Source organism: Platalea leucorodia, assembly GCF_965183815.1.
Source record: "Platalea leucorodia genome assembly, chromosome: 12".
NCBI lineage: Eukaryota > Metazoa > Chordata > Aves > Pelecaniformes > Threskiornithidae > Platalea > Platalea leucorodia.
Genome location: NC_138834.1, coordinates 6,852,332 through 6,873,780, shown reverse-complemented (window position 1 = coordinate 6,873,780; position 21,449 = coordinate 6,852,332). Strand labels below are relative to the sequence as shown.

The 21,449-nt window shown below is 54.1% G+C and overlaps 3 protein-coding genes across 16 annotated transcripts in view; 2 read left to right on the top strand and 1 right to left on the bottom strand.

Moving 5' to 3' along the window:
* Window positions 1-1,069: 1,069 nt before the first annotated feature.
* On the top strand, window positions 1,070-8,975 carry OGFOD2 (2-oxoglutarate and iron dependent oxygenase domain containing 2). 2 transcript variants are annotated; one of them, XM_082324976.1, is made up of 7 exons: window positions 1,070-1,257; window positions 1,343-1,399; window positions 3,532-3,642; window positions 4,654-4,753; window positions 5,981-6,105; window positions 6,596-6,853; window positions 7,531-8,969. In XM_082324976.1, exons 1-7 carry the CDS (start codon window positions 1,135-1,137, stop codon window positions 7,804-7,806), a joined length of 1,050 nt encoding a protein of 349 aa, XP_082181102.1. In that variant the 5' UTR covers window positions 1,070-1,134; the 3' UTR covers window positions 7,807-8,969. The 2 variants fall into 2 exon arrangements, with proteins under 2 accessions (XP_082181102.1, XP_082181103.1); XM_082324977.1 differs by lacking the exons at window positions 1,070-1,257; window positions 1,343-1,399; window positions 4,654-4,753 and having other exon boundaries at window positions 3,538-3,642; window positions 7,531-8,975.
* ARL6IP4 (ARF like GTPase 6 interacting protein 4) lies at window positions 7,834-16,796 on the top strand. 6 transcript variants are annotated; one of them, XR_014229560.1, is made up of 7 exons: window positions 9,286-9,425; window positions 11,223-11,425; window positions 11,799-12,134; window positions 12,619-12,736; window positions 14,158-14,227; window positions 14,451-14,635; window positions 16,710-16,796. XR_014229560.1 is itself a non-coding variant. In XM_082324980.1 (6 exons), exons 2-6 carry the CDS (start codon window positions 11,236-11,238, stop codon window positions 14,505-14,507), a joined length of 771 nt encoding a protein of 256 aa, XP_082181106.1. In that variant the 5' UTR covers window positions 7,834-7,886; window positions 11,223-11,235; the 3' UTR covers window positions 14,508-15,512. The 6 variants fall into 6 exon arrangements, 3 of the variants coding, with proteins under 3 accessions (XP_082181106.1, XP_082181104.1, XP_082181105.1); XR_014229561.1 differs by lacking the exon at window positions 16,710-16,796 and adding an exon at window positions 15,524-15,588; XR_014229562.1 differs by lacking the exon at window positions 16,710-16,796 and adding an exon at window positions 15,259-15,512.
* A 2,936-nt stretch (window positions 16,797-19,732) lies between these two features.
* The window catches only part of PITPNM2 (phosphatidylinositol transfer protein membrane associated 2), a 137,506-nt gene continuing 135,789 nt past the window's right edge, over window positions 19,733-21,449 (bottom strand). For all 8 annotated transcript variants that reach the window (XM_082324968.1, XM_082324974.1, XM_082324973.1 and 5 more), the window contains 2 exons: window positions 20,365-20,493; window positions 19,733-20,088 (listed from right to left, as the gene is read on the bottom strand). In XM_082324968.1, the coding sequence (XP_082181094.1) occupies window positions 19,744-20,088; window positions 20,365-20,493 (474 nt within the window). In that variant the 3' untranslated portion in view covers window positions 19,733-19,743. The remainder of the gene's footprint in view (window positions 20,089-20,364; window positions 20,494-21,449) is intronic.

Genomic DNA, 21,449 nt, shown 5'->3' with positions numbered 1-21,449 from the left:
CCGTTCAGGATCCACAATCACCTCGCGCTTTTCCTCCTTCTTGGGTCCCACATAGTAGAGGCAGCCGCCTGCAAATGCGAGACGTCACCCTCACGGTCATTTCAGCTACTCGGTCCTAGCGAGTGGGTAATTTTCTACAGCAGGAAAAACAGGTGAGACACAACGAAGGGGGACCGTTGCCTTGGGAGCTTCTGTAACGCCTCTGGAAAGGTGCTAAGCTGGAATAATCCCCAAATAAACCCAGAGACCTCTTTTCTGCACCCAGAGCTGAGCAATATCCTCTGCGGAGGTAAAGCCCCTGGTCTCCAGGGGCCAGCCGCGGCCTGCCCCGCTGTGCCCCGGTGCCGGTCCCCCGCCCTGCGCCCCCGGAGCGGTGCGGAGGCACAGAGGCGGCAGGAGCGGGGCAGCGGGTACCCGCAGCGCGGCCTCCCACGGCCCCTGTCCTCACCTCCGGGGGCCCGGCAGGCCTCTGCCTTCCCGCCCGCCGGTCGCTGTCCCCGCAGGCCTCGGCGGCGGCCCCGGGCCCTCCCCGCCCGCTCCGGCCCTTCAGCCCCGCGGCCAAGGGCACGGCGGCCGCTGCCGCTCTGCCCCCCCTCCTCCCCGGCAGGCCCCGTCCGGGCCGTCCCGCGGTGCCACCCGGGTCCCCACCGTCGACGACGAACTTCTGGGCGTAGCGTTTGAGGTTCTTCCTCTTGATGGAGCAGAAGCTGGGCGGGAAGCAGCCCTCGGCCAGCAACCGGTAAATGTCCTCGAACTTGCTGCTGGGGCCGCACGACTCGGCCGCCACCACCTCCTCCTCGGCCACCTGCAGCGCCGAGTCCATGGCCAGCATGGACGGGCCGGGCCGGGGCTGCCCCGCCGGGCGCCTCCCCTGCGGCCGCGGCCCTGGGGCGGCGGGGCGCGGCGGTGCCTCTCAGGGACCGTCTGCAAAGAACCCTCAGCGAGCGTTACCGCCCCGAGAGGGCCCGGCCCCGCTCCAGCAAGTTTCTCCTCTCCTCGTTTTTCTCCGCGTTCGGAATTTATCGACGCGCCCTCGCTCACGCCGGTTCGGCCGGAAGCGGCGCTGCGCGGCGGAGCCGTTTGGCGGCTGGACCCGCGCCCGGCGCGTCCCCTGCCCGTTCGCCGGCGGGAAACATGTCCGCGGGCCGCCCGTTCCTGGCCTGCGCCTGCTTCTTCTCGGACAACGTCTTCGTGGGGCGCTACGGGCTGCACGTCCGGTACCGGGACGAGGGGCAGCTCCGCCGCGACTACGGGCGGGTAACGGCGGGGCGGCGGGCACCCCCCACCCGGTCGCGGCGGCGGCCGAGGCCGGGCGGTGGGTGACGGGCCGGGTGTGTTGCAGGCGCTGCGGGAGCGGGGCTGCCGGAGCGAGGAGGACTTCAGAGCCGCGCTGCGGGAGGTGAGGGCGGCCTCGCCGGTCAGTCCCGTCAGAGCGGGCCGGGGGCTTCGCTTCCCTGGGCGGGGGGGGGGGACCCGGGGAGCCCCCGCCTCAGGGGGGGCCGCCCCGCGGCGGGAGGGGACCCCGCAGCCCCGCTCCCCTCCGCGGACCCCCCTTCGCCTGTGGCGTTTCCACACAGCCGGGTGGCCCGCGGGCCGACCCGGGCGCTGAAAGGAGCCGGGGAGACGCTGAAGGCGCAGGCCCTGGCCCTGACAGAACCGGGGCCCAGCTCCCCGGCGCCTTGTCCTGATGAAACCCGGTGCCGGGCGGAGACCGAAGGGAAAAATTCCCCGCTGGCGCCTTGGTCCGGGGCTGGAGGCTGCCAGCGGTGCGTCTGTACTGGCAACACCCTGGAAGTAAATACTGTGATTCAACACGCTGTGGAGATGGCCTGCCGTGCCGCTCCCTGACCGCTGTTAGTCAGCTGGCTCCCAGCACCCTTCTTGTTTGTCTCTCCTCATCCCTTCTTTTGTCAATTGCTTTTAAAGGGTGCCTTGAGACGGGATCACCCGGGATCCTGCAGAGCTCAGGGGGGCCCCGCCGGGGACCTGGGCGGATCGCAAGAACAACCCCCGGGGCACTCCTGTAGGGAGAGATCTGCCTTCCTTTCCAGGCCGGGGACATAGATCTGTCACACAACCAGCTCCAGTTTCACCCCAGCACTAAAGGCACAGACAGGTTCTTTTAGGGACCCTTGGCAGGATGATGCTAGCACTAAATCATAGTTACAATTAAAGCTTTATTTTCTTAACAGGTTATTATGACTAGTATAGCAGAGAATTTATGATTAGAATGCACAGGATTTCTACAAGCAGAATCAATGTAGCACAACGAGCACCATAATACAGAATTTATAATACAACTTAACTCAGGATTTCTAGATCCTAATTTAACTTATAATTTCTAATCACCTAGAGCTTAGCTTATAGTTTCTGATCACCTGGACCCTCTGCAGATTGGGTCAGATCTTAATACATGGTTTGCTGTATCTACAGATTGGGTCAGATCTTAATACATGGTTTGCTGTATCTATATAACAATCATAATCTAGACTCAAAAATCATATAAAAGAACACGAGCCACTCACTCAGTCCTCGGACGAAGCAGATGACGGTGGAGGCGTCCCTGGCCACGGGAGGTCATGGCTCTCGCTGTCCAGCAGCAGTTCCAGTCCAAGTTCCCCACTTAGGACTTGTAACTGCTTGGTTTTATAGACAGTGCTTTGGGTGCTGTTATGCTTCCCTGTTCTGTGACGGGGTCATCAACAACACCGGGCTGGCCGGGTGCCTGGGACCTTCAAGGCCAGTGAGGAATCAGCCTGGCACCCAGGAACCTTGAGGCTGGTAGGGAGTGGAAGAAGAAAGCTGTTTGGTTTGTCTGCTTGGTTCACAGGACCTTCAGGGCCTGATAATGCGGGAAAGGGAACAAATCCGTGACCCGCTCAATCACAGAGAATGGTTGCTTGCCTTATAAAATGGCGTTAGTTATGCTAACCACATTACCAGGGGTCGGGGGTATGGGGTACCGGTCACACCTTCCTTCCTTCCTTTTTTGCTGAGGAATGTTATAACCTAATCTCATGGGGGGGTTATTAAATAGGAGGAGCTGCCTGAATCAGCTGCTACTACAGCTGTTTCCTCTGAAATGACAGATTAGCCTGTCCCCACAACACTTAGCAGTAATCCCTTCATGACAAGTCCTGTCTCCCTCCCAGCAAATGTCTACTTTGGACAATGCTTATATTGTCAGAACATAAGCCAGACCCTTAAAGCGTAGGCCGGCGATTCATGAGGTGTCAGAATGCCTGAAAGGGCTGAAACCTTGCAGCTCCGCTTGACATGTCCATGGAAAAACTTCAGTTATTTTTTAAGCCATCCATAATGAGACCGTGTCTCAAATCCCTCTTAGGGATTTGGCTTTCCAGATATTTATTGGACTTGTCTTGACTACAGAAAGGCAAAGACATACACTGTGTGTCCCAGAGGTGCCCGGAACAAAAATAACTGGTTTAAAACAATGAGCAAATTCCTGGAATTGTTTTAGTTATCATCACTTTCGATTTTCTAACAATATGCTCTGTTGTTTACTTGTAGATTGAGGCAGAAGTGCAGAGAAGAAAACAGTTAATTCATCAGTCAGTGGAACGCAAAGCCATCATCTCAAAGTGCTACAAACGAAAACACCCAGAAGTGTACATTCTGCAGGTAGACAGTATGTTTGGAATCTATGTTGCACCCAAGGAACTGCCTGACAGTTTATTTTTGCAGTAGGAAGCCCCCTTCTCGGGATTGCCCGCAGTGCTAGAGCTGGACTGAATTAAAACCAAAGCGTAGCATATTAAAACTGAATTAAAAACTTTCACAGCATAGCATATTCTCCAGGCAAAATTCCGCCTGGCTTAGAGCCACATAAGGGTCATTCTGTATTGAAGCTGCACCAGCACCTGGTACTGGACTCAGAATACCATTAGTAATTTAGACCTAAAGCACCATTGCAGCAAACAGGGCCGGTGAGGTCTAACGAACAGCCACAGAAATCAGCATTTATGGGCTTAACACACAGACAAGTTACCAGGGACTATTGTCTGAAGGGGGGCAGCAGGCTGCTTGCATGTATACACCGCACCCCAAATGCAGGGTAGCCCCCGTTGTTGTGGACTACTCTGCTTTGAATTTCCTCGTGTTTGCCAGACCCAAGACTTCCCAGCTGGATAATTACCACAGATCAGCAGTAACACACAAACGAGTTTGCACAGATTTACTGCTCCACGATCCTTTAGTAACAAGTTGTCAGTTCTGCCGTTGTCTCTCGTGATCTGTGTGGGGAAGTGCTTACAGCAGAGCGTAGTCATGCTGTTGTGCTGAGGCCATAACAAGATGCCAAATCTGCTAGGAAGGACTTTGCACTTACCTGTTAGGAGCCCATAATGCAAGCCAGGCTCTTCCCTATCACGCTAAGGATAAATCTGGCTCGTTATACTTAGAAACACACAAACTAGAGCAAGCAGCAACTTACCTAAACCACCAAGAAAAACAGCAGTAACATTCTGCATTTCCTGCCACAGAAGTAACCCAAGTGTGACTATCAGCCTTGCTCCCTAGACTCCACATATTTTCCTGTGGCTGCCTGGAAGTCCGTTTCCCTCTTGACCTGTAAAAGACCACACAGACTAATTGTGTTTCTGTGTATTTTTATCATCCTTCCCTTGATGCCAGGATTCATTCCTGGCCCCAGATTTTCTAGAAATTGTGAGATACTGCACATCGCCGGATGCTCATCTCCATGGCCTCCTGCGCTACATCGAGTCCTTCTCAGGTAAAGAAAACAACACATCAGCCACAAAGTTCTGCCATGTGACACTGCAACTTCATAGAATCATAGAATCATAGAATCATTAAGGTTGGAAAAGACCCTTAAGATCATCGAGTCCAACCGTTAACCTAACACTGCCATGTCCTCGAACTTCAGCGATGACAGCTGTTTTCAAGCCCTGTCTTTAATAGCTCAGATTTGATACACAGCTGAGACAAACAGGATGTTATTTTTCTGCTTGACGAGAGTCTCTGGAGAGGCAGTATTGTGCAGCAGTTTTGTGCTGGATGAGATCCTGTTTTTCGCTTTTCCAGTCCCAGTCTGCTCATGTCTCATCAGAGGCTCTAGCTGCAGCAGGGCTGGGGCTTTGCTTGTGCCACAGCCTCACAGGGGAGCCTGCTGAAGGAACACTGTTAGTCCAGGGAGCTTGGTTTTCCCTCCCCAAGTGCTTTACCATTTCAGACAATCCCTGTCGGTTAGTCTGAGCTGAAATAGTTTCAGTCTAGATTTCAGTCTTTTAAAAAGAGGTCTGGGTTTTAAGCTCCCCTGGAGGCATCCGTGAAGCTCTCTCCCTACCAGAAATGCTGACAAAATTAAGAAGGGAAGCTGCAAAGTTGCCTCCTTTTCTCAAGACAAAAAAGACACAAATATGTATGTGCAGGGCTCCTGGATTTCCAGACACGACATCAAGGCACGATTTCCAGACACGCAGCCTTTTCACACTGTCTTTATCTCAGCTTCTGTATCCTCGATACTGAGCTCCCCTTACACAGACGTTTAGGGCTCTACCCTGAAAGCAGCTCAGAAGGCCTGGTCTTCCCAGGAGGTTTGCACTGGATGAGTGAATCCCCCATCCCCTAAATGGCCTTGAGTCTCCTTCCAGGAGGCTGTATTCAGACTGCCTGTGATGAGCTGTTGATTCACTACCCTCCCTCTAGACCCTCTCAAGACATTTCCTCGGCACCTACAGCAGGCAGTTAAATCAGTGCCACATCTGCCAACTGGATGGGGAAGCCTGGAAACAAGGGGCCAACATGAAAAACAACAAATACATCCCAGAGCTGATCCTGGGGAATGGTTCCAGCCCTTTGAGCAGCCTGAGCACAAAGTGAAGCACGTGGGTCCTGCATTCTGACTGACACCAGCACAGTATAGCTAGACAGCATGACAGTCAGGAACACTCTCGCCTGTTATTTTCCCCAGCAAACAGTGTCTCCCTTCTCTTGACAGATAAGAGGATCTATCGACTCCCAGTGTTCACAGAGGAATTCTGCCAAGCCTTTGTGGATGAGCTGGAGAACTTTGAACAGTCGGACATGCCTAAAGGCAGGCCCAACACGATGAATAACTATGGGGTAGGAGTCACTAGCTCTTGTGCTTCTTTAGAGGCAGTGTTCACAAGCAGACTCCGTTTACCTCCTCGCTTTACACTCCTTTCCCTTCCAAAATGCCTGTAATTTGAGCACAGAGCAGTTTGAGTACAGCCCCTCTGAAGTGAAAGGGTTGAGGGAATGTGTGTTACACAGACAAAAGGACAGGGGAATGCAAGGAAAGGGGATGGGAGTTGGTATCTCAGAGCAAAGAGCACCTTGTATTTAAGCAATACACATTTAAATCGAGTCCATTTTTAAAGAACACTTAACTTTTGATCTTTCTTACTTTGTCTTTTTGCCATCACTTTCCACCTTAATCTGCCTTCTTTTGCCTGTAGCTGGAGCCTTTGCTCTAAAGTTCTTTACCTGAGCAAGCAGCAGGGTTGGAAGAGAACAAGACATCTCTGCAGCAGCTCTGATGAAGCAGCAGATGTAGTTGGTCAGCTGTTCCCATCTCCTCTCTTTGAGACAGGTTTTGCTAAATGAGCTTGGGATGGATGAAACTTTCATCACACCCCTGCGTGAAAAATACCTGCAGCCCGTAACGGCACTGCTTTATCCCGACTTGGGAGGCGCTTGTCTGGACAGCCATAAAGCATTTGTTGTCAAGTACTCGCTACACGAAGATCTGGATTTGAGCTCTCACTATGACAATGCAGAAGTCACCTTAAATGTTTCACTGGGAAAAGACTTCACAGAAGGCAACTTGTACTTCGGGGATTTCAGCCAGGTAGTGAGCATATTCCTAATCTGGGCCCCGATTCTATTCCCCTCTACTCCCTCACCCCTCCAGTTTCAAGGCATTAACTGTGTTCTAAAAAACAATTATTCACTTCTGACAGTCAAACCTGCTCTGTCCCTTCCCCATTTTTTTTAAATGTCTTGGTTGTACAGGAGCCTTTTCTGCTATAAGCAGGTTACCAATATTCAAGCTTCAAAGGGAGGACAGAAACAGCTGTCGGAGTAGAAACTGGCGTGAAACAAACCAGCCCATCTTTCCACAACCAAAATAGTGAGCAGGGAAGTGCAGAGAGAGAGAAAAGAAATTTATTTCAGATGAGACTTAAACCTAAATCTGTAGCCCCTATTTCCAGAGGACTCCTGGCAAGAGAAGGGTAAAAGCTCCCATACCCTGGTGAAACAGGTTGGTTTTTTTTTTTATTGAAGCTCTGTCCTTAAATTCCCTCTGGACCTGGCACTGGGAATGTCTTACTTGAAAATAGTTGTACTAAACTGTTGCCAAGCCACCACTGAAGTAGCTGCATTTCAGAGGTGCAGTACGTCCTCTCCATGTTGCTCACTGGGTGCCGTGGGTGAGGAATTGACAAGTAAAAGTTTCAACTGTTTGAGCATTGTTCTGCTAGGGACTTTCTGGTGTAATGCTGTATCCGCCTCCCTTTGTTCCAGGATCCTAGCCCCGTCCCAAAGTACCTAGAGATCGAACATGTGGGAGCCCAGGGGCTGTTACACCGAGGAGGGCAGATCCACGGGGCGCTTCCCATTGCCTCCGGGGAACGCTGGAACCTCATTATTTGGATGAGATCGTCTGCCATCCGCAACCAGCTCTGCCCCATGTGCAACAAGAAGCCTGAGCTGGTGGAAGCAGAGGGATTTGGAGATGGGTTCACAGAAACCCTTGAAGATGACACACCCGAGACAGTGAATCTCTGTTCCTTGTGGTAGCAGACAGCAGGGCCTGATTTCTCCAGACCAAGTTGCCTAAAGCTCCTTTCTGACCTCTCAGACTGCACTAACAGACTCTGGTGGGTCCACGAGTCGTGTAAGAAGTAGCTATCACCTTGGAAAGCGATGCAAAACCAGTCCTGCTGGGGTTAGGGAAGCCAGCTGCTTGGACAGCTGAAAGAGCTGGTACTCGGGCTCGCCAGGGCTCACGCTTGGGCCGGAGGGCTGCTTGAAAGATGTAGAAAGCCTTAACGCTTTGATTCACTGCAAAGGCTCTGTAAATATTTTCACGTGTACGGGGAAAACACGCAAAGCTGCTTGGCCTTTGTGAATACCTCTGTGCCAACAGCAGCATCGCGGGTCCCGCTGTAAACGCAAAGGAACGGGACAATAAAGCCCTGCAGTTACCACTGCTCTGCTGCCTGCAGGGACTCCTGTCCTCCTCCAGGGGAAGGGGGGGAGAGCTTTTTGTTGCTGGGTGACAGTGAAGAATCTGCTCAAAAGTGAGGTACAGGTGATTCACAACAGGCTGCTGGGAATGGCATGGAATTACCATCACTGTTTACCTAACCCAGGCTCAGAAAAATCCATCGGGAACAATTCAGGGAGAGCTGATCCCACAGGGTGGCTGAGGGGCTCTCTGAAGGCCTCCATGAGCTCTTTTGAGCAGAAATTTCCCTTTCAAAGATAGCGTGAATGTTGTTAAACAAGCAGAAACAGGCTTTAGAGACAAAGCTCTGGGAGCTACCTGCAACATAGCAAAACTTTCCAGAGGAAGGTAAGAGCGTACATTTAGCTCCCTTCCTTTAGTTACGTGAATAAGTGAAAACAGAAAATAACGGCCTCAACCTGGGTGCCGCAGGGCCTGGGACTTCTTAATTCGGCACCAAGATCCCCTGGCAGCCGAGGCATGTGGCGGGTCCAGTGCTTTCCCCATCTTACTGCTGGCTGACTGAAATTGCAGACTCTCCCCTCTACAAAACAAATTAAAGAAGCCAAATATCTTTTGATTTGATGGCTGCATTTGGCTCTGTGGGACGTTAATTGTATATATTTGATGTACACGTACGCCACTGTGTTTATAAGGGGCTTTTTTCATTCATTTAATCAACTGCAATAATTACAGCATGTGGACTTTGCATCATTGATAATTGTGAAAGGCTGAATGTGAGCCGGTACGGCTCGCACAGAGGTGCTGATTTAAGCCTTCCCAGCAGATCCGCTGTATTTTTGGCCAGGGATGCCACGAGCACGCAGCGCTGATTAGCTTTTCATTAGCAAAACCCATTAAAATTGCGTCTCGGGAAGGAAACGGGCTGTTACGTTTGTGCACGGAGCCAGAGGGCTGGTATCAAGAAAACCGAGTGTCAGCTCTTCACCTCCTTCAGCAGAAAACGTTGGCGCTTCCTATTTGCGTCTGAATTAGACCCAAAAAAATTAAAGCTCAAGGGCCCGGCGGACCCCGGAACCAAAGAGCGCGGCGCAGCTGCCGCCCGGCCCCGCGCACGGCGGCCGGAAGTGTGGGGGGGGAAGGCCAGTGCGGGCCCGGCGGCGGGGCCCGGCCCGGTGCCGGCGGCGCGGCGCGGTGCGGTGCGGGGGCCCGGCCCGGCCCGGCCGCGGTGAGTCCCTCCCTCGTCCCCCCCTTTCCTCCTTTTACCTGCGGCGGGGCCGGGCTGCAGCGGCCGCCCCGGCTGAGAACGGCGGGGGCGGGTGGGGGGGGCACCCTGAGGCGGGGGGGGCTGTTAAAGAGGCGGACACGCGGGGCCGCGCTCTTAAAGGGGCCGCGCCTTGCGCCGGGGTCTTAAAGGGCCAGCGCACCCAGTACTGAGCTCTCAAAGGGCCAGTGCACCTTGCGCAGGTTTTTAAAGGGTCAGCACGCTTGTGCTAAGCTCTTAAAGGGCCAGTACACCTCTTGCTGAGCTCTTAAAGGGCTAGTGCATCTTGTGCTAAGCAATTAAAGGGCCAGCACACCTCGCGCTGAGCTCTTAAAGGGCCAGCGTGCCGCAGGCTCCCTGTGTCGGGGTGAGGGAAGGGGCTGCCCCTCCGGCTGCCGGGGGTTCCCACCGCAAGCAGCCGGGCTCCCGGGTCCCCACCAAGGGCCGGGCCTGGGCGCAGCTGGGTGGGCAGGAGGGGCCGCCCTGCTGTGGCCACGAACCTGGGGGCAGAGGGGAGGCAAGACCCCCGCTCTGGGGCGCGACCAGCCATGGTGGATTCGGGGCTCATCCCCTTCCCGCGGCGTCGCCCCGGACTCGCCGGGATGCTCCTGTCTGTGCCCAACACCGCATCCATTGGCCCTGTTGCCGCGGTTGTATAAAAGCGGGCCCTGACCCACGGAGCGGACCCCGACTCAAACGCCGTCCCGCCAGCAAGGCTGCCAGGTGCCTGTCGATGGAGGACGCTCATCCTCAGAAACTTCCCTGTGTCCTTAATTGGTTTGATTTGGGTTTTTTTTCTTTTTCTGATTGAAATTTCCATTTGGAACTCAATCAAAGGTCTGATTCACTTGGGAGCGAATCGCCGCTTGGGAACGTCGAGGTGGTAAACACGCAATTAATTAAATGTAGTAGTTGGAAGGTGGCTGTGAGAAAGCATTTCCCAGATACTGCTCTGCTGATGGTGTCAGTTTGTTTTTTAAATTAATGAGAGCACATATCATGCTGTCTCTGGCCTGTGGCTGCTGGCAGCCGGTCGGGCTGATGAACGGGGATGCCAGCTCAATGCATAATCTGTTTTCTAAAAGCAAATTGGAATATTAAAAATTCATTCCTCCCCTTGGCTCGCGCCCGCTCTCGACGCTTTAAATAATGGGGTGATTGACTCCGTGTTCAGCTTGGGGAGGACGTTTCATTCTGCTGACTGTTGCCACAGCATTGATTGTACCTTGCCGGCGTCTGTCTGCAGGTGCAGCGTGTCCCCTCCTCCCGACGGCTCCCCACCCCACAGGGTCACGGCCCGTGGCTGCTGGGGGCCGTGGGGCACAGCGTTGCCTGCAGACCCCGACCCCGGGGGGGATCGGCCCGATTCTCTCTTAGTCGTCACAGCTAGGGACAAACGCAAGAAGCGTGGGGAAAGCCTGGTGGAGGTTTCATGGCCAACCTGCCTGGGGACGGTTGTCTCAAGGCGGGCGAGGGCAGCGCTGTCCCTGCGCGGCCCCAGCTCTCTGCCGAGGGCTCCATTTTGTGGATTGCTGAAATTCCCTTTGGCCACAGCTGTGTGATGGGTAACCCCAACCTCCCCCTGCGCGTTGGGAGCTCGGCGAGAGCAGGCATGAGCCTTGTCTTCAGAGGGGCTCAGGAGCAGGGCTTCCAGGGCTGGTTGGCTCAGGGTTGGATTTAAGGTTTCTGGGGCTGCCAGACCCATTGCCGCTGAGCGAGGGTGGTCTCGCCTGTGGCACTGATGTAACCTGTTCCCTCCAGGGGCTGACGCACCATGGCCCACAGCCAGTCTCGGAAGCGATCGCGAAGCAGGAGCAAAAGCAATTCTCAGAGCAGACAGGAGAGGAAGGAGAAGAAAAGGAGGAAAAGCAGCAAGGACTCGCACCGGGGCAGCAGCTCTCCTCCGAAGAAGCGGACCTCTGGGTCTCACAGACACAAGTCGAGCTCAGCGGCAGCTAGGGAAGGTAGGGGAAATGCCCGCGGCCCCATGCTTTCACCACATTTTCCCGGGGCAGGTGCACAGAAGGGGCCCGGGTGGGAGAAGAGGGTCCCTGCTTTCAGCTAAATCGGTGTCTGTTGTCTTGCTGTGCACTTTGTGCCCATTTTAGTTTCGTTCAGACAAGTGCGGAGCCCTGCAGCCCCTCCGCATGCTGGTCTGGCAGCGTGGTGCTGCACGCTGCGATGTGTTAAAGGTGTCGGCACAGAGGGGTCTTTGCCCCGGCTTTGGGGGCTTTGCTGTTCAGGCAAGAAAGAAACCAGGCTGGGAGGGGGACGACCAGCATCCCTGCTGCTGCAGGGCCAGAGCTGCCCCACTCAACCCTTTCTTACGTATTGCAGAAAAGAAGAAGGCAGGAAAGGACAAAAAGAAGAGGAAGGCAAGTACCTCTTCCTCTGAGACAGCTTCTTCATCCACCAGCTCCTCCTCGTCTTCCTCTTCCTCCAGCTCCTCTTCTGGTGACTCCAGTGACAGTGACTCCAAAACGAAGAAGAGTCGACACGGCAAAAAAAAGCGAGCAAAACAGAAAGACAAAAAGAAGAAGAAGAAGAGAATAAAGAAGAAATCAAAAAAGAAGTCAAAGGAGAGGGCTAAGGAGGAGAAAGCCAAGGGAGACGTGGTGCCTGGCCCCTCGCTGGAGCAGTGGCAGAAGGAGTCGCTGGTGGATTCCGGACCAGGTAACGGTGGCGTTTCGCTCCTGCTGAAGCCAGAGCACACAGGTGTCGCGCTGGGGAAAGACGCTCGCACGTCGCCCTTCCCGGGACCCACGCGAGGTTGTCGGAGGGAAGCAGGGCTGTGTACAGAGAGGAGCTCCTGACGCTCCTCCCTCCTACGCACGGTGGCTGCCTTCGAGCCACACCAAGTAAACGTAAGGAGTCATGTTCAAAGAGTCATTTGTGAAGTGTTTAGATGTAGTTCATAGATGTGAGTGGGGAACAAAGATGCCAGATGGAAGGTCACGGTCAGCAGTAACAAACTGGCAAAGCTGGCACTGGCGTGGGGACATGGAGCAGCCCTTCCTTTGCGTGGTTCATCACTGAACCCGAGTCCTGCCGGGACGCTGGTGTGGCACGCGTGTCTGTTCACGTCAGGTGTGGTGCTGTGCCCCTCGGCCAGGAGCCGGCCCCACGAGCACGGCTCTGACGAACCGATGCATTCCAGTTTTGACAGACGAACAAAAATCCCGAATCCAGGCTATGAAGCCAATGACAAAGGAAGAATGGGACGCGAGGCAGAGTGTCATAAGGAGAGTCGTGGATCCCGAAACGGGGAGAACCAGGTATGATCCGTGGGGAAAAGGGAGGCAGGTTGTCCATCCCCACCCGTGTTGTGTGGGTTGGAGTCCTGGAGGATGCCGGTCCGTGGCACTGCAGGACCATGCGTGGAGCCAGGTCCCGTTCATCAGCAAAGGCCTGAGCTGATCCCTCGCAGATCCCCTCCCGTCAGACCTGGTGTAACTTACCCAGAAAGCGACGTGTTTGACACCAAATTATTGAGTTGTGCTGGGGCTCCGTGCAAGGGGCACTGGGCTGTGTCCCAGCCCCGAGCTAGGGACACAGACAGCAGAGCAGCTGGCGGCTGCTGGAGGCAGAGGGTTTGTTCCTTGTGCTGTGAAGGGTTCAGCTTCTTCCCATGAAATGGGACTCTGCGAGCGGGGCAGAGCAGGAACCAGGGGGGTGACCGACACCTCCTTACCCCACTGCTTCATGCGCTTGCCTTTCAGCTCTGAAGCACACACGCACTCAGCCCTGGTTAGCACCTGGGTGCAAGTGAGGAGGGAGTGTGGGTGCCCCTTGGCGTCACAGACAGCAATCAAACCAAAGTTCGTTTAGCTGCCAAGTAGAAATGACCCAGTTTTTAATAAACTGCGTCTTCTCAGCAAGCAGAAAACATCATGCTGAAGAGAATCGGGTATGACAAGTCCAGTCTTAAAATAGAAGGCAGCCTGCGGGGCTCAGGGAGGTGTGGAACAAAGGTCGGTTCCCCGTAAGGCATGTAATGAAGACAATTAAATTTCTGTTCATGTTTGGAGGTGTGAGCCGCCTCCAACGCTGCTTGGAATTTGCTCAGCAAGATGCTCCCTGGTCTGGCTGCCTTTCAGGCCCAGACTGGCTCCTGTTTCTGGATGGCGCTGCAGTTTCCTGGGGCAGCCAGGACCAGACCTGAACTCTGTGTGAAAAAAGGAAGGGGTTTTGCAGGGGTTGGGGCCGCTGCCGTTGACAGCGAAGCCTCAGCAGATGGCGGGGTGGCAAGAGATGCTTTTATCGCGAGTGTTTTCTCCTGCCGCGTGCAAGCGTGACTGGCTCTGCACACAGCAGTGCCCGCGGCCTGGGGCGGGGACGGCTGGCCCGTGCAGGGGGATGCTGATGTCTCAGGGCACCACACCTGTCCTTGCTGCGGCGTGGTGACATTAATCCCACAAGGGCAATGGAAAAGCGTGCTGTACTATTTAAGCTTGATACAGCAAAAAAAGAAAAAAGTCACCTAATGCAGCTTCAGGGGTAGGTTGTCACTGGCCTTGCCCAGAGGTGCGTCAGCCAGCACCGGGCCCCGGGCACGTAGCGCTGTGAGGGAGCTGGTGGCCATGTGCCTGAGCTGGGGCACAGCAGGCAGCCCTGGGGGTGGGGGTCAGCGCCTTCTGCAGCTGGCAGGAATTTGCCAGTAGCCCTCATGGCTCGTGGGCCTGTGCTTGTCTTCCAGGCTTATTAAGGGAGACGGAGAAGTACTAGAAGAAATCGTCAGCAAGGAGAGACACAAGGAGATTAACAAGGTAGCGGGGATTTGGCACCAGCGTGAGCTGCTGGTGGGTGGGTGGGCGCAGCCGGGGAGCTGCTGCACCCAGAGGCGTTGTCTTGCCTCCCTGGGGACCCCACAGACTCTACCAGGGCAAACCAAGCCCTGGCGCCTCTGCAGGGGCCCACGCGGGTGGGTGCTGGTGGTCCTTCATCCTCGGGCAGGCGGTGCTGCGAGCACCCGTGTCTCTCCCTTTGCAGCAAGCCACCCGGGGGGACGGGCTGGCCTTCCAGGTGAGGACGGGGATGCTGCAGTGAGCGTGTGAGCGCCAGCCGTGCCGGGAGCCTGCCCTGCCGGTGCCAGCTCAGGCACGAGCCTCTGTCTCTGGACCATGCAGACAGCACCGCGTCAGGATGCTTCCCCTGGGGCAGTTTCCAGCCGCTCTGTAAGTTATTGACTGGGAAGGAGAGCGACTTCAATGGTTCCTCTCCCAGTAAACAGCTTCTCCCCTCCCTCTCCTGACTGGGGCCAGCGTGGCTGTAACGCACTTGGACCTGCTTGTCCCAGTGCCCCTTTCGAGGCCGGAGGAGCTCAGCAGCACCCAAGGCACAGGCTCGCTGGTGCTGAGCACCTAGAGGTGCTGCTGCCCTTCAGCTCTGGGCTTTGGTGGGCAGGAGCCAATGCTGCGGCCAGGACAAGCTATGCACTAGGGCTGCAAAATACACAGCTGGCTGCCACTGCTTCCCTTTAGGGGCTGCTCTTGGCCCCTTCCTTGCTGGATCGGCGTGCCCCAGGCTTACCCAGTGCTGTGGGCTCGCCGGCCCTTCGCCCTCACCCGCCCCGCTCAGAGAGGAGCGGCTGTGCCGCTGCGCGGCTCTGCCCAGGCTGCAGCTCTCTGCACCTTCAAGTGCCGCTCTCCGCTGTGCCCCAAGGGCTTTACTCAGCCTTCCGGCAGCTTCATCTCATCGGGTGGCGCTGGGGGAGCGCAGGCCTGGCACGCTGCGCTGCGCTGGGGTGGCTTTGCCTGGCTGGCTGTTCCTGCATGCGACTTGTGTCCCTTCCCCACAGCGCAGGCCCCAGGCAGCATTAGGGTTCTGGGCTCCTTGGGACCCCATGCCCATGGCTGCTGTGAAGCAAAGAGCTGGCCTTTCCCCCACTGCGAAGTCCATAAACCTACAGACTGTTAAAAAAAAAAAAGAAAAAAAGGGTTAAAGGATAAATGGGTCCTGCAGGACTGACCTGCGTGGAGAGTTTCCACGTTCTGTTCATCGCTGTAACCCCATTAAACTGGCGCCTGCTCACATCTTGGGTTTTGTGACTTGTCTGTTTCTAGAGTCTCCCCAAAAAAGCAGACAGAGAAGAGCCTTCCCATTTCTTTAATCTGTGTAACTCACAATGATACTGTACACAAAGCACACCCAGGCATTGGAACGATGCACTAACAGCAAGGAGGAGAAGGAAGTTGTACAGAAGGTTTGTCACACACAAGCGAGTCATCGGCACATCGGCACGGTACCGTACACACAGGGCGTACCCAGCGCGGCTGCCGGCGCCCTCGGGCGTGCCCTCCAGTGGTTCCCCACACACACATCTGTTACCCCTAAAGCAATTTTTTATAAATAAAATATAACTAACAACGTTGGAATATAAAATTGACAGTCGAGGGTATCAACAGGCAGAGGGTGCTGAGGACAGGGAGGGGACCGTAAGGCTTCTAGAACTAATAGGAAATGCAGCAAACGGTGGCGATACCTGAAGAAGGGGCTGCTACAGCAAGCACGGCGGCTGCTGGGCGGAGCGGGAGTTTGTTAGTAACCCTTTGGCTAGTTACTGCTCTCGGCTCGCCTATCGGACACTGTAAACGTTTTTGGTATTAGAATTTCGCCTCATCTGACTGAGTGATCTAGCAAACCCAGGAAACAACTCGGAGGGAATGCACGGGCTCCTCTTTGTAGTTTTAAAAGACTTTAAAGGGACAGCGTCAGGTAGAAAGTCTGGCCCAATAGTGCAGTAATACAAAAAGCTGCTTTTTATAAAAAATCTGAGCTCCACAGCAGAGTTTAATTCCCATGGAAACAATTAAAAAAAAAAAAACCAAAACAACCAAACCAACGACCGAGGCAGCCTGCGCAGCGCGGGCTGTATTGTGCTCATGTGTGAGAACAGGACGTGGGCTGCAGCAGAAGCAGCACGACTGTCGCCGCTCGCACCGATGGCTGCCCAGACAACGGCGATGGGGAGGAGTACAAGAAACTTGATATTCTTTCATTTTGAAGCAAACGAGTTATTTGTAACAAAGGTAAATAGGTCTTTAACCTGACAGTGCCCCTTTAGTAAGGATGGAATATACATTCATCTTTCCCTCGCTGCATCCCAACGGATCCTCTTCCATACAAGTGGAAAGGCATCGGGCCACATGCATTGCTCTCCAAAACAGCTCAGAACAAACAGGTTATAAACACAGAGTTAAACTATTGCTATTGTTCTGTGAGTGAGTAGCACGTTGATCTTTGCTTCAGATAGATGAGTGCCAGACGGGGGCAGCTGAGAACAGACTGATGCAGACTACGACGGACTGAATCGGCGGAGAAAAACTTAACTGGCGTATTTCCTGGTAACTACACCCACCTCATCTGGTATTATTGCAGCAATAAAGGTCTCGCTCTACAATTGCTTCTCCGTGTTGGATCCGTACAATGGCAACAGATGGGGGGCCGGGGAAAGGGCCCGGGCAAGTTTCAAGAAGCTCAACAAAGGCTGAGGACGGAGGAGCTGTGATTGTCAGTCTAACTGGTTAGTAGCTGTTTAAAACATGAAGTGATGGAGAGGTGAGTATAATATTGCACTTCTGCATTCATTGACAGTTACATTAAACTTGGTCCATAAAATAATTGCTTTGTACATAATGCCTGAAACAAAAAGCTACATTTTAAATATTAAGAAACCCTGAAGGTTCCAGTCCCTCCAGACATTTTTTTTTCCTCTACATAAATAAATAACTTTCAATTTTATATATCCACTTTTTATGTTGAACATTTACATTCGCCTCTGTTTTACACTATCTACACATAAGAAAATGTGAACATCTTGTCAGCATTGGAAAATGTACAGATCATGCCTTGGTTGTGGACTTGGAGGAAAGCTGAAGTTTGCAAAGGCCATATCCAAATTTGCAGAAATTATTTTGTGATGTGGTTTGGTGACTTCACAGGATGGATTGTGGCTTGGCTTCCTACTCGGATGGCATCTGTTTGATATAACATTCGACTAGCGAAAAGCTGGGACAATTCACATTGGTTTTAAACCCAGTAAGCTCTGGATGTACATTCAGAGAGAGCTAAGCTGAGTCGGCAGAAAGGGAAGTCAAGTTTTGGTAGCGAAAGTCATCGGATACATTCTGTAATTGAATAATTATCAAAGAGAAGTGGTTAAGCATTTTGCAGTCAGGCTGCAAGATGCGGGAGATGCACTGGGCGGCAGGCGGGCAGTCGGGTTTGAGCGCTCCACCGGCTCGGACGCCGTCGGCAGCTCAGCACTGTCCCTCCTCTGCCTCCGCTTTGACCCTCCAGCGCCACGAAGACGTGAGATCTACCTTGGGTGTCTGATGAGTTAGATTTGCCTACTGTGGCCCAGAGCCAATTAGCAGAGCAGCGTTCACAGTGCTGTGTGTCTCAGTGCGGCCGTCCTGCACTTCATATTGAAACAGTTAATAAAATGAAGCAGCCAGTCTAAAAAATTCTTTGTTATAAATAAGATCCTCATAAGTAGAAAGTGATATAAAGACAGGAAAGTGTGGTGGGGGAAAGCAGGGTTACACATCGTCGGGGAGCTCGGTAGGACTATAAAATCTCCACGTGAAGAGGCCAACTGGAGTCTGTGAATGGGCACCCCGGCTCCCCCGGGGTGGCTGCCCCTCCGCCCCGGGGGTGTGTGCAAGGAGGGAACCAGGCCCTTCGCCAGGGCCAGGCCGACCCGGGAGGGACAGGACTAAGGGGCTTTTTGGCAAGCCCTCGCTCTAGGCACTGTTCTCCTCCGCTGCTGCAGAGCGACGCGCTCCCGGTCCTGCACCGTGCACGTCTCGGTGTCACCGGGGGCGCCAGCCAGCAGCGAGCCCTTCGCCCCGCGCACCGGCAGCTCCCCTCTGCCACGCACCCAGCCCCGGCTCGCTCCAGCAGCGCACAAACCATCAGCTCAGGCACATCCACTGAGAAACACACCAGGAAAATTAAGATATGGCCTTTTCTTAAGGTTGCCTGACATTGTTGGCACACTTCCTTACAGTCTCCTTACTGCTGGAAAAACTTCTGCACAGATTTTTTTTTTTTTTTTAAATATATACATATACATATATATACGTGTGTGTGCATATGTATATGCATATATGTATATATATACACACACCCTGGCTTAGCAATATTTCGTTGTCATGCACTACAAACAGTTAGGTGTAGCTACATGAGATGGTAACAGGTTTCCATTCTAAAAATCATCAGTGCAAAAAACAATGAGGTTTTACAGTTCAGTAACTACAGGTCAAAGAAGCGAGTCAAGTTCCCATGAAAGCTGCTACTGAACTTGGAGAGAACCTGGGAAGAAGAAAACGTCTCAGAGGTGGGTGTTGAGAGAGTCAGACCCTGCATTTGGATGAGAACTGCAATGCAATCTAGCTGCTGAGTGCCTTCAGCTGCTTCCAAATATACGGTGGTTACTTTTGGAAATAATATATAGCGAGAATATTTGGAGACTTTAACAGCAAATTAAGTGTCTGAGGTTTGTAACAGCTCAAACAAAATAGCTTGTATTCCTCTTTTAATAGGTCAACGCATTAAACTCCATCGGCTTCTAAAAGGTCTCTTTATTGTTATTACTGTTATTTTTTAATGACCCCACTTTCTTGGGCGTGAATCTGCCGACATTCTGCCTCTACCAACAGCATCGATACATCTTTACGCTTTGCCACTGCATGTACTCCTTGAGAAAGTGGCTGAACTTGAAGCTTTTTACAGGTAAAGCTCTCGGTTGCTCTGCCTGGCACAGCCCACGATAAATCCCTCGCTTGGGGCTGTCTGTGCCGGGGAAACAGCACGCTTATCGAACCCCAACTCACCCCGTGCCGGCACCGGCAGAGCACCTCAGTCTGACTCCTGGGACAACCAAGAACAAGTTTCCCCAGCCTCATCCCCTGTTCTGTGGCTCTGAGGACAGCACTCGGTCACGCATATCGGAGCGATGGCTAACAAGGCGAGGAGGCACGTATTTACAGTCACTAAACCTGGATAAGAGAAGGAGGCAGGAGAGAGCGCGATCTTGACCTGGAGACTTCCCCCCCCCAATTTCCAGCTGTTCCTTGGGCTCATGCTGCACAAACCTGACGCTCCTGCTGCAAGGCCTGCACGTTCTGCGTGGGAAACATCCCGTCTCTTCCCAGAATACCATGATGTTATTAGAGTAGCACCATATTTACCCTTCCAGCCCATAACGCCGGCCTCATCCCTCTTCCCTTTTGTTTTCTCCTCCGGTGGCTGCAGCTGACAGTCACTAGCTCTGGCCTGGCTACTTCTGCCCCAAGAGGCCAGACTCCAGCCGGGATGCTGCGCTCCGGCCCCAGCACCCCGTGGCGATGCTCATGCTTCTTTGGCTGCGTTCCCTGTCCCTCTCCTTGTCGCTGTCAGACTGGCTCTGGGTGCGCTCGGGGCGGTGGCTGGCGCTGCCGCCGGTGGCCGAAGGCTGGGAGGAGATGGTCCGCAGCAGATGATTCCTCTTGCGCAGGAACTCGGTCTGGCTGGGCAGCCCGAAGCTGCCTTTCCGCAGCGCCATGCGCGTGGTGTTCTTGGCGGGGCGCGAGCGGTGGTTGTACTCCAGCTGGGCCAGGTGGGCTGCGTACCCCTCCGTGATGAACTGCGAGACAAGGGGGATGAGGGCAGGCGTTAGAGGGATGGGACACGTTTCCCTGGCAGCCGCTGGCAGCCAAACGCGTTTGCTGTACCAGGTTCTCTGGGGCGATGTACGAGACATGGAGCCACTCAGACGTGATGGGTCCTGGTCCGTGGGACAGCTCCTGTCCTCTTGGCAAACACTAGCTCAGTCACCAGTTCTAAGGTGACCAAATTCCCATCGCCCTCCCATGGGAGGCCCTCGGCAGCACCTGCAGGGCTCAGACAAGCTGGCTCCTACCTGACACTGGCTCTGCAGCTTCTTGGTGGGTCGGCCAACGATGTAGATGTGCGTGGGCGGGAGGCTGATGGAGCTGTACACAGAGATGTCCTTAGTAGATCCATATGCCGCATGGATCCTCATGTGGAGCTGCAGGGAGAGAAAGCAACACGCAGTCAGAACATATGGGCGCCCCGTGCTGCTCAACAAGCAGGGCTTTTTTTATTTTGAAAATAGCATTTGTGGGAATCTCAGGTCAATAACTTATGTAAGTTCCCAGCTGGATAATGCACCGCTGTGCGAAGCGCTAATTAACAGAGCTAGGGATGTTTACAGGCCAGAACGAGAAGAGTAATGGCAATATGAAAGCAGATCTCTGCTTGCTGATCCACAGCCTTGCCTTGAGGTCTGTGGGGGGCAGGGACGCTGCACGCTTCACTGCCTGCTTGTCACTGGGGGAGAGGAGTGGTTCGCAACCCCCCGTGCAGTAATCATTAGTGGGGAGTGTTCCCCTCCGCCAGCCATGCTGCTGCATGCAATTCTGCTCTTTAACTCTGCTGGGCAGAGGGAGAAGGGACAGGCAGCAAAATATGCGGCTTTTCAGGGATTCGTCTGCCTCTGCTCCGAGCAGAGAGCAGCTCCTGGCCAACCCCTTCCTTAGTGGGCTGAAGCAGGGGCTGGCAGGGGAGCTGGGGACACTGGTGCCACCACAGACTGGCCGGCTTTGCCCCCGGTGCCGCAGGCAGGCCAGGGAGATGGAAAGGAAATCTCTGGCCCTGGTCACAAACTTGTTCTGGAGGACAAGGGAGACCAGGCAGCCAGTAAGGGCCAGCTGCTCCCGCCACTGTGACTCGGGCCGAAATGAGGGTCCAAGAGAATTAACGAGAGGCTTCCCTGCTGTGCAAGGCAGGGCACGAGTGCTCGGGACGCTGGCAGCTCCCTCACTTGCCAGATAGAGAAAATCTTGTTTTATCTGGAGCTTTTCTGAGGCTCTGGGCTGAGCAACATTAAGACCTCCCTGGGGTCGAACGCTTGGGAAGATGCTCTGTGGAGTCTCCCATCAAGGCTGGGTGGTGCAAGGCCGTTTCCGCAGCAGCTCCATGCCC